This window comes from Nesoenas mayeri (genome assembly GCF_963082525.1).
Source record: "Nesoenas mayeri genome assembly, chromosome: 2".
Lineage (NCBI taxonomy): Eukaryota > Metazoa > Chordata > Aves > Columbiformes > Columbidae > Nesoenas > Nesoenas mayeri.
Genome location: NC_137543.1, coordinates 113850937 through 113863240, shown reverse-complemented (window position 1 = coordinate 113863240; position 12304 = coordinate 113850937). Strand labels below are relative to the sequence as shown.

At 37.7% G+C, this 12304-nt stretch overlaps 1 protein-coding gene across 2 annotated transcripts in view; it reads right to left on the bottom strand.

Moving 5' to 3' along the window:
• The window catches only part of ELMO1 (engulfment and cell motility 1), a 310028-nt gene that overhangs the window by 190210 nt on the left and 107514 nt on the right, over window positions 1-12304 (bottom strand). For both annotated transcript variants that reach the window (XM_080338933.1, XM_080338932.1), the window contains 5 exons: window positions 11555-11706; window positions 10779-10857; window positions 7390-7440; window positions 5670-5792; window positions 3940-4071 (listed from right to left, as the gene is read on the bottom strand). In XM_080338933.1, coding sequence (XP_080195059.1) covers window positions 3940-4071; window positions 5670-5792; window positions 7390-7440; window positions 10779-10857; window positions 11555-11706 — 537 coding nt within the window. The remainder of the gene's footprint in view (window positions 1-3939; window positions 4072-5669; window positions 5793-7389; window positions 7441-10778; window positions 10858-11554; window positions 11707-12304) is intronic.

Genomic DNA, 12304 nt, shown 5'->3' with positions numbered 1-12304 from the left:
TGGCTCTCTCATTGATGCCTCCCAGATTTGCAGAATAATAAGATTTCATCAGCATATGACTCTTTTATGCCACCACCACTAATATTTTGAAAGTCAAGTCCATGCCTCCCTTTTGAAGAAGATCCCACCATTCTCCATTTCCCTTTTAATTGTCACCTTTTATCAGACAGTTCCTTACTGACTTCATATCCCCTGTACTAACTCACATTTTATTTTGCTACACTGATAAATTCCAGTGTGTCATGACAGAATTATTAAATCATTTTCCATATCGACTTTTTGCAGTCTTACAAACCAGTTATATTCTACTGAAGAAACGTCAAACAAAAAACCTCAGAAGCTCTGCACACTGCAAGCTTAAGAAAACCTGATCTAGGATGAGATCTTATTTTTTCCTCCCAACTTTTTAACCTATTTAAGTTTCTTAGAATTTGGTCAGATCTGCCTCTAAACAAACACATTCACTATAATTTCTTAATGACAGGTAGTGACATTTAAAGAATTCCAATGAAAATGCACAGGATATCAGTTTCTTAAGTTGTATTTATTGCCTGACTTGGTTATGTGAATTAAGTTTACTCAAATACAAAAAAACTTCAAAAGCTTCACCTTCGATGAGCTCAACAAAACTAAATCATTTGAAAAGATACGGAATTTTAGGATTAATTTATCACTATCAATATATGTGGCTTTATCTTTTAAATATCTCTAACACTGAACTATGTTATTATTTGAAAGTTTAAAAACCTCTATTCCTACTGTAAGAATTGACAGGGATAAACATTGGTTGGGATTTCCCTGTCAAAAAATATTGTAAAAGGAGGAGGAGGGAAAGAAGAAATTCAGGCTATTTAATTTGCAATTGACTCGGAAAACAATACAACAGGGTGGCATGTATCTTAGATCTCCTAACTGGGTTATTTTTTGTTGTATTCATCAGGATTTTAATAAACCTCCTCAAGACTGTCTCATCTGAAAATCTCTTTGTCTATAAGAAACTTCACATGGGTCATCACGACCATCTGAAAAAGCCTTGTGGTTTCTTTAACTGGATGGAGGTCTCTAACTATGCATTTTTACTAATGATATTGTAAACTTCTGAAACCACATCTGGACTTTGCCTCTTGTTGACATTACATTTGTAGTGGGGCAAAGCTTTTTGATGTGGCCAAGAGAAATGAACAGAATTCTTGCATTTCAATAGAGAAAGAGAACAAGCAGCCCAGGAACAACTTGATGGCTAGACGTGGTTGTGCTCTCCCTCTCGGAAAGAACATTTAATCAGTTCAATAAATTAGCATCCTGACCACCACCATCAGTGAAGACTGCCATCTGAAAGCAGCCTCTTATTTGGCTAGATTTTTTCTTGTGCCACACAGCCAAAAAGGGGGAAGGGAAACCTCCCATTTTTCAGAGCACAGATCAGTTTGCTAACCCATCCCACTACCTGTGACGTATTAAAGTATTGAAGACACTTTACTGACGGATTGAAAAGAAGTAGATGGGGTAAAGGCAGCCAGATTAACCAGGGTCCAGTCGGAGCACAGCCCATCTCCAAGGCTGGAGATCAAGTTGTACATGCAGGGTCACCTGTACTCTTAGCTCAAAATAAAACTTCTGTACAAGAGTAGAATAACTCTCCTCACAGTTCACAAGTGACATTTTTATCATTTGTACATTGCCTCATTACACCGTTACTGGGATAACCTACCTCCCACTGGGACCCTTGTTATGGTGCTTCTTTCACAGCTCATTTTCTCAGATTTTTTTCTTATCTCCCATTACTCCTTCCCCACATTTTCTTCATTGCTTTGATCCCAGCTCCCATTCCCTCCTAGACTTCACTCCCCATTTCCCTGTGGAAGGCTATCAGAATTAAATAGTAAACAGTGCTGTAGTTGCCCTTGACAACTGTTGGCGTCTTTTCAGTAGGCTTCCCAATGAACAGCCCATGTGAGAGTAATTAAGGTAACAGATAAGTCCCTGCTGCACAGGCACAGCAAAAGAGCTCCTGCAAACTCAGACAAGACAGGCACACATTTTGATTCACACCAAGTGTTTTCCTCACAACCCTATCAGCTAAAACATGCTGTTACTAATTCAGCTCTGTAGAATTGATATATAACCCATAGGACAAACAAAAGCATTGGAAGAACTAGCGGCAGCCAGCAAAACTAGTGATTTGTAGTCCTTGTTAAGCAGCAGAAAAACAGGATTGGAATTCATGTCTGTTGGCTAGTTCCAGTTCAGCTTCTGCTGGATGCTCTGTTGCATGCAGTTTTCCAACTCCAGCTTTAAGGAAGCAAGATCAGATTTTCAGAGGTGCTAGATACTTAGGTACAAGTGATGGCTGTGAGAGCTGAGAGTCTTCAACATCTCATAAAGCTAGAGCAAGCAGCAGATATCCAGAAATTATCAACCTGAACCACAGGACAATTGTTTTAAATTTGATCTCTCTGATTATCCCATATGCCACAATCTCTGTATTACAGTCCCCCAACTCTAGCAGACCCCATCATTCCTTCTGTGTTTGTCACCATTATCTTTCTTTGCCACCCGTTACTTTTCCTTCTCCTATGACAGTGATCCCCACCTCTGTTCTCATTCAGCACAAGCTGGAGGCTCTATATCCAGCCCATTGGTCTCTAAGCCAGAGCCTGGCATTTTTCATTTAGTTTTGGCCTTCAGGGCACAAAGTCCTCTGCTCATCTCACCATAGGAGCTGCCCATCTCAGAAGTTGAGATAGCAATGGACTCCAATCGCATAGGAACTGAGAACAGATTCACAGACAACAGAAAAAAACACATTAAATTTCAAAAGCTTCTTCAAAGCCCTAATTTTACTATCATGCCTACCATCCCAAAATGCCAAGTTCCTCCCTTTCAGCCTATTTACTTACAGCTCCTTACAGATATAACAACACTGAGACAGCAGTAATTTTTCCTCACTCATCAGTAATGAAAACAACTGTCAGAACCCAGAAAGCCTACTCCCAAAACCACAAGGGAACTGGACAATGGTGAGCCCCACTCCATGGAGCTGAGCAGAGCGCTCAAACTGCAAGCAAGCTTCGGCTTGCATCAGTGCTTAAAACCACCCTGTCTTTAACTGTGGCTGCTGTACCATATTCAGTGTAAATTTGCCAAGCCAAGAGCAAAAGTAATGAATCACCTAAGATACAAAGCATACAATTTTACCTAAGGAGAAATAAAATTGCATGCTGACCTAAAGTAAATGATAAATCAAGATACTGATTGCAGTGTATGTGTGCATGCTCTGTTTCCAGAGGGGAAAAAATACATATTCTTCATTAATATGACTATATGTAACAGTTTAACCAGATTGTGCTCTGTTCACCAACACATTTCAGCCAAGACCAGAATTGGAATTCGTCTGATTGAGTCAGGATAAGAGATTCTGCATCCTCTACTCAAAAATTAAAGGAGTTCAAGCAACCAAGACACATGGCCCTACAAGTAAATACCATAGAATTCTACCTCAGATTTATTTAGCTTTGTAGTCCACATCACTACAAACAGACCACAATGTCTTTATAGGTCTGCCACAGATCCATTAGACAATGCCTCTTCATACAAGATATCATTAAGAGATTTTAATTATGGCATGTCACGCAAAACTATGTGCTTCAGCCTCAGTTATTTCTTCCAATTAACCCTAACTTTAAAGCAATCACATGGAGTTAACAAGATTTAAAAACAAAACAAAGACCCCAAAACCAAACAAAACTGTCACCAAACAAACACAACACATACCAAAACAATAACAACAACAAAAAACAACCACAGCATCACAGAAATTATGCATTTCCCTTGCAGGAAATAGCCAGAAGACCAAGTAAGAGAAGTGACTTATTATAGGATGTACGACAACAGATGCACTTGGCTGCTTCCAGTGTACCACTACACAAAAGTACTCACAATGAATCCAAGTTTTTTATAGTCTCGAGTATACATAGATTTGCGTTTCTCAATACTGCCACTACTGTTGTTAGGTTCAGTTTCTGCATCAAATGCAATTCTTCGGAGTTCAAATATGATATCTCGTTGAGCCTATGTTAAAAAAAAAAAGTTAAAAAAAATGGTTAAAATAACTTACATTTCACTTTAATAACCAGTACCGGAAAAGCTGTTTTGAAACACTGTATCCCCTCCACTGCCCAACCCTTCTTTGACTAAATTCCCCACTTCATACTCAGAGAGACAGTCAGCAAGGAGGATGTTGTGGTTCCCATTTTCCAAAGTCTTCACATCTGTGGGGTTCATATGCACATAGTTAAGTGTTGACTTAGAGAAGCTAGACCCATGTTAGCAAGGCCACTAACTGCACACTTAATTTTAACCAGAGAAGCTAAGAGATCACACACATTTCAAATTAAGCTGGTACTTAAGTACTTTGCTGGCTGAAATTAAAACGGCTCAGTACACTGCATTCATTTTGGTAACTGTCCATTTTTGCCAGTATAGAAATGGGCAAGAGAGGAATTAGTGCAGTTACACATCACTACAAATGTCTCAAGATGGCGATAATCATCCTGCCATCAATATTAACAACACTGTGTTAGCCAGTCTCTACTATAGAGATACACACTAGGTAGCTGTGTGTATGTCACTGAAAGTCAAACTTTCCTGCCTCAGACTTGAGAAACAGGAAAGGTCAAATCCTACAGCATCACGTTACTTATGTTTACAAGCACCTCACTCTCCCACCTCCTTCTCTTGAAATTATCAGCAAATCTTAACACAACTCTTCAAAATGAAATCACATTCTTCCTTGTATGGGGCCTAAAAAAAAGGCCCCCAAAAACAAAGAAACAAAATGCAACTTCTCCTATGGCTCATTGACTCTAAATTTAAACTTGAATCTCTTCAGCGAGTGTCTCTTTTTTCACAATGAATGGTATTTGGGCAAGGCAAGCAATAACAATAAAAAAATAATAATAATAAACATTAACAACTACTATATAGGTTCCCAGTGACAAAAATAGGTCTTATTGTAACACGAATTAACTTCACTTCTAGCACATCACATAGTTTTCATTTAAACATTCATTTTAGCTCTACAGAAGTAGTTTTAGGAAGGACCATACATCTCTGTTGCTTTTGAGAAGTACAGAAAAAAAACAAAAGCTGGACTACTGCTCGGAGTTTTAGCTCAGGATGACACCAAACTCAGTTCATTGAACTACGCTGCTTCCCTGAAAATAAGACCTACCCTGAAAATTAGTCCTATCATGATTTTTCAGGATTTTTGAGGATGCTTGAAATAAAAGCCCTACTCCAAAAAGAAGCCCTATTTACAGTTCATTAAAAAGTCAGTTTAAATATTGTCCAGGCAGCTATACATGTAAAAAAGCAAAATATTTTGGAGCAAAAGTTAATATAAGACCCTGTCTTATTTTCAGGGAAACAGGGTACATGCTAAGGATAAAGTTCTGCCCATTTTATTGCACTTTTGCATAAAGAATGCAATAACCAGTACATCTTCTAACAACCAGAAAGCATAGCCCAGCTTCACAAAGAGAAAGAGAGAGAACAAAAGGAATTATGTAAGCATTCCTAGCAGTGTCTTCTCCTCCATAAAGAGCTCTAAGCACAACAATGAGCAGTTGTCTTCTTCCTGTTCTGACCAGATCATGCCAGATGCTTACCTGATCCTGTGGATCCATTTTTGTCATCATTCTGTCTTCCAGGAGGTTAAAGGTAAGTACTTGCAGAACATAAAGCTGGTGTGCCATTTCATTATTGATGGCCCTCTGTGCCCTGATAACGTGCTGCGAAGAAAAAGAGACTCCCATGAATGCCATTTTATCAGAAAATTTCATCAAGTGAACTCAGGTGTTTTCATTTCTGTAAGTACGCGTTTGCTATGCATGTATACTCCAGAAAAAAGAAAATCAAACCAGGAATAACACTACTGATGAAGGTACTATATAAGTAGCTTTAAGAGAAAGGACTTCACAATAACAATGCATTGAAGCTTTCTCCTTCTGGCCACTAGATAGAGCCTGTGCATATGTTGAGAAGCGGCATGAGAAAAAAACAATCACTGCTGAGAAATCACTTCAAAGGAAAATTAACTCCTTACTAAAAGCATTAGAGCTCGGCATTAAAAATGAATAAGTAAGTAAGTAAGTAAGTGTATGTTAAGAGAATATTTAAGACAGTAGCTTCCTGAGCAGAAAAGTTTTCAGCCTGCAACATAACCAGCAAACACAGGGATGTAACAGGGCTACTGCTGCAGGAGTCAACATCACACCACAGTCCTACCTCTATCAGACAACTCTGTTCTGTACGTGGAAGACTGCACAGAAATATATTAGCATACAATGCCCCATATGTGCAGAATTACCCCATTCAGAAAGCAGATACCAAGCTGATGGAACAATTTAAAAATCCCCGGTGTGCCTAAAAGCACCAAGGAGTTCTATATGGGAAACAGACCCAGGTCACTAAACACAGCAGAGCATACATAAGGAAAGAGTCATCAAGTAGGAGGTGGATACAGCAACTGGTATTGTACAGCTCCAGAGAATAAACAAATCTGTCAGCCAAAAGGCACTGCAGAAATTTTGCTTTATTATCCACATGCTTATACCAAATATTTTATGAACACAAGCAGCATAAAACCATGCCCTCTGAAACAAATTCTGGGTTTTTGTGTGCGTCACTGAAATTATAATAAGGAATGCAAAAGAGCGACGGGTTGTTTGGTTGTTGTTTGGTTTGTTTTACATTGCAAAGTATCTCATAACAGAGAAAGCACACTTTTCCTTATTCCCTTGAAGATGCAATATACTCCAAGGTCAAAGGCAAAATCCCTCTGATTTTCCATTATAGCAGATGCGAGTCTTTTATATTACATCCATTAACTTCACTCCAAGCAATGTTTCATGCTTCTTTTGTGCAAGTGGTGACAAATTGTGTGCAATTTTAGATCAGGACAGAATAATCTGTAGAACCAAAAAACACAAGAGGTTCATTTGCAGGATGGAAAGCCCTGTGTGGTTTGCTCAGCTGTCATCAGCTCCAAACCTTAACATAGAGGACTTGCTATAAATTCCTCAGAAAACCTCTCATCTGCACAATAAAGTTCACATCCTCCACGGGAAGAAAATGCTTGAGGTATTTCTCTTTTATTCAGTATAACATTTTCATGAAGAAACCACAATTTATTTGACTGGGAAAATAGCCTTTCTGATAATCAGTTTTAAACCCAATTCAACAACCAAACCTTTATCTTGTATATTACATGCTTCTAAATACATCAAAAGTGCAATCAAAATATATGAAGATAAAACTTATCAACAACAAAACTGGAGTCACTTTTTCTCTGCTAGTGAAAAATAACTTTGTAAATTACATACTTACAGTTAAGATGATGGAGCGAAGCTGCTTTTGTGCCAAAATGTTTGCCATTTCCTGATTTAGTTTAATTTAAAAATAAAATAAAATAAAATTAGCCAGAAGCAGGTATTTTAGTGCCAAACATAGAACACTAACTTAAAAGGTTTTAAGTCTTAACTTTCTGCAGCATTACTTATAAACTAAATGAAGCAGCATATCAGCTATACAACTGTATGCATTATTTCAGGGGTCACAAACTCAGATTTCTCTACTACGAAGAAAGGGGCAAAGAAAATGAAAAGTATGTCACAAGCTGAGGACTTTGGTGATCCAAAACTAGCAATGAAACAAAGATCTCAAGAGAGACCTCTGTGGGGTAAACAGAGTATTTACACATACTAGTTCAAGTGCAACGTTCCCCCTGGCCCCAAACAACACAGAAGGAAGGACAGAATGGAATCCAGCCAGAACTTTAAAACAAGACATCAAACAACGTGCCTATTTACATTCATATTTTAGCTGGTTTAATGTCAAGTGCTCTTTCACTCAGTAAATGAGCCTACAACTCAATACTGTTTCAGCATAGCAAATAATACTTCTCCCCTGTATTTTGGTAGCAATGTTGACATTGGTCCACTATTATGTCTTAAATTAACTTCTCTTTCTAGACCTGCCTGAAATCACTACCAAGGTGAATACGCTTTTACTTTAATTCTTAAGCAGCTGATCCTGGCTATCCACACTGCAAACTGTCCTACAATGCATAGGAGGGAGTATTTTACCAAGCATGAGTCTAATCTTAATCATACCTACAAGTCCATATCTCATTTTTACATTTCATTATCTTTTCCATCAATATAGAAATGTGCGTGTGTATGTGGACATATGCCAGCATATGCAATGCATACAACTTACAGTAATTATCACCATGTAATTATTTTTAAATTCTTGTTTTCAAAATGCACTGTTTAAAGATTTGGATAACACTGCACACTCTATCTAGACACTGTTTATATGTACACAAATGGGTAATATTTTGAATTAGTAGATCATTGATTGGAAATAAAGCTCAAGTATCACAGCCTCACATAATACAGCACAACAAATCACATCAACACTGACACATGCGTAAGGACATTCTTAGGATGTGCTGTGATTCTGTGAGGCTAGCACCATATAAAAAATATTGTTCATGTTTACCATATCAAAAAAATTGTTCATGTTCAGGAGAAATAATCTTTTTAAAATTCCTGCTGATCTTTGTGAGAGTTTAAGAGTAATACAGAGCACATATTGGTTATTTTTCTATAACAAAGAATAAATTAGAAAACAGGAAAACTGAGACTATTACATGAAACATGAAGAGCTGGATTTGCAAAATACAGCTGCAGAAACAACGTAAATAAAGCAAGTGTTAGGATGAGAATTTGCTTGCAAAAAGAAAATAGTTCTCATTTAGAGACAGGAGGCAGCCATGGATGTTGACTGGTTTCTTTATACCAGATAACGGCTGCTGCACCAGAACACAGGAACAATAAGGAAGGGAGAAGGGAGCAAAGACAAGAGAAAGCCAGCTTTAGGCTTTAAGCCTTTTCTGGCTGAGCAGGTTTCAATTGCAGATAACAGCAGAGGAATGAATGATACAGATGCTTCCATCCCTTTTGGAAATGCACAACTGAGCTGCAGGGGGAGTGCCAGGCACAGGAGATAACTTCACATTACAGGGAACGGACTGGTTGGTTTTGTCAAAGTATATTCACTGCCAAAGTATGGACAGCTCAACAATATGAGGTAGTCTTTTCCGCATTTGAGGTAAAAAAATGGAAATTATTATTTTACTTTTTGTGGAAGATTATGAAATTGTCATATTTTTCTTAAACCTGTAATTTAAAAAGCCTTTATTGGGATACTGTTTTTTGTCACTGGACCAAAAACTGATATGAGCAACAAGCATTCACAAAAATCAATTACTGCAATAAAATCAACTTTGTCTCCAAGAAGGCTGTATGGCTATTACCAGCTGATGAGCTGCCTCTTCTAAAACAAGTATTGTAGTAACAGATGAGAACAAGATTTTTTTTGACAAAATTTGCCATCTCACTTTACATAGCAGCATGTCTCTTAAAAAAAAAAATGCAGAAAACTGCCAAAAAAAAAGTGTTTTGAACATTCACAGTATCATTTCAATACTCAAATTCACAGGTCTTTTTTGTTTTGTTTTGTTTTAATAACACAGGTTTCTCTACATGATTTGGTCTTTGACAGTGGCAGAGGAAGAAAAACAACAATGGAGCCCTCATCAAAAAAGGAAAACAAATAAATTCTTGGCTTTTTGCATTACAAAAAGAGAAGGGGGGAGGAAAAAAAAGGAAATTCAGATATCAGCATCAATTTAAATCCTTTCTTTAACTACTGTGTAATCATCCACATCATATCGGTCCCTTTGATTTTCTTACAAGGACCTATCATAGATTTAGGTCAAAATTGAAAGAGAGTTCTTACTCCAATTTTGGTTCATGAGGTGACTTCTTCCCTTAATAGCAGAAGGTATTAGAGGTAGAAGGACAAAAGGAGTGGGGAAAAGAGACTTATTTTTTAATTAATCCATCATTTTGCTTTCCCCTGTTTGTAATTTTTGAAGCAAAAAAAGAAAAAATACCAGTTAGGGCTTTGATGTTTGTTTAAACAATCTCCAGCATTTAAAAATGTAAATAAACTTGAAGAAAGTCCTTGTCAGAAGTGCTCTGCAGCTCTCAATGAACTTGTTCTGCACACTAACAGAATGTCACCACAAGAATTAACATCACTGATCTTGGTGACAAAAATGTTAAATAAATAAATGACTAAATCTGTTTTGACACAGGCTAATGACTCGATAAATATGGATAAAATTTCTCTATTTCATAACACATGGCATTCCATCCTCATTTAATAGCAACTAGCAATCTTGAAATATTTCCTTTTGAGACTTCTGATCTCAGGCACTAAATTTAACTTTAAATAGTATACCATAAAAGTCATTAAATACTTACACGGCAGGATATTTTGGTTTTCAAAAGGAATGCAATTTTTATTAAAAAATCCATGGGGGAAACAGTTTACCAAAACGTAGCCGAGTTTTACAAGCTCTGCTGGCAAAGTGTTCAGTACAATAAATACTACAGCCAGCCACAGTCAATATGGTTCATATGAGGTTACAAGGAACTAAAAAAGCACAGAAGAGTGCTTAATTCCTACTAATAACGGTGCAGATGGAGGTAGCTCCATTAAAATGAGTGATATTATAACAGGATGAAAAAACAGAGGAAGTTACAGTTTGAATTAACTGCAGGAAAAGTGTGACTGGAACAACTGCAGGTATGAATATGACACACTTTTCCTACAGATCTATAGATATACAAGACCCAACTTACCTGCCTCTTGTCATCCGGTGCTTTAAGGAAAAGTGCATTTATTACCGCTATGGTATATGTTTGGATTTCTTGGTCCGTCCTGTTTGGAAAATTATAAACACAACAGAAGAATGTGAATACACACAAGCTGTAGAAACTGATCTTCCAATTGCCTTACTGAAGGTAAAAGTGGAAGGACTGTTTGCACTTAATGTTAACCATGTAAAGTCAGGCAGTTAGTCCAAAATGGTCATGACCAGGTAGTCTCTATTATTAAGAGAGACAAGATGTTCTAGAGGGAGACTCAGCATCCAGGAAAGGTGGAATGAATCACACCCCTGAGGTGCCATTGACCTTCCACTGCTCATGTCAGGAGATCAGACAATCAGCTTCTGCCTGATGCCCACAACTAGAGGTAGAAAGGGGAATCTTCTCTAACGGGTTCTGGAAATGAACCTGCTGGTATTAAAAGCTTTTCAGGTGAGTGGAAAATGTCCCAGCTGGGAGACAACATAACCATGGCTCACAATACATAACCCTATTCTACAAAAGGCAGTTTCCATCCATTTAACCACCACACATTATTGTTTAAGAAAAAAACTCTCCTTTTTCAAATATACCTGCAGCAAAAGCTGACCAGTTTTTGTCTTACACACTTCCTCTATTAACAAGCAACTCCAGAAAGCTAGTTACCAATCAGGAGGTTGCCAGTCTTTATATCACTCTCTTGACATCCTATGCTCATATCGGGACAAAAAAGAGACCCACCATATCTGCTGGCAGTTGAAGACACTCACCCCTGCAGATGCGGGATTAGCTGCCCAATTGTGATCTCTTGTGCCACCTTCTGGTATAGGTCGTGGCTATTGAGCACCATGGATTCCAGGATTGCTAGCGACCGTTGCAGGATAGAGATGTCCGAGGCAAATTTGTTCACATAGCTTGCTATCTATAAATTCAAACATTTAGATAATTTACATCCTGTCATGAAAGTGAGGAAAGGGAAAAAAGAAAACTGTGGATGTGGCTCAGAAAAGCATTAGAATAAAAATAGTCTTGATCACATGCCGAGTATCAGTGAATACCTGAAATAAATTAACCAGGCACTGCAGATACCTTCAAAGGACACAGTGGCACAGATTCTTCAGATGACAAAAATCACCATAGATTTATGCCAATATTCACACCACTGAAACAAATGCTTCAACATTACATTATGAACATGATAAATCAACATTAAAGAACGAGAATTATTATATTTTTTGTGAGTAAAACTTTGGACAAGACAAGGAAAATACTTCTCATTTTCTCCAGCAGAAATTTGGGCAGCCAGTTTTCTCTAAATAAATGTCTCAACACTCAAGGCAACTGTTTCAAAAGATAAATGTACATCCAGCTCTATAGCAAAACATGTTCTTTTTTTCACCCCCACCTTGCTGTTACCAGCAACACTGGAACCTCTCTCCAGGTGACAAATTAAAACTCTGTGGAAGATCATTTAGCAGCACAACTCGTTCCATAACTCTGTGTAGAGCCCAGTCCGGGTA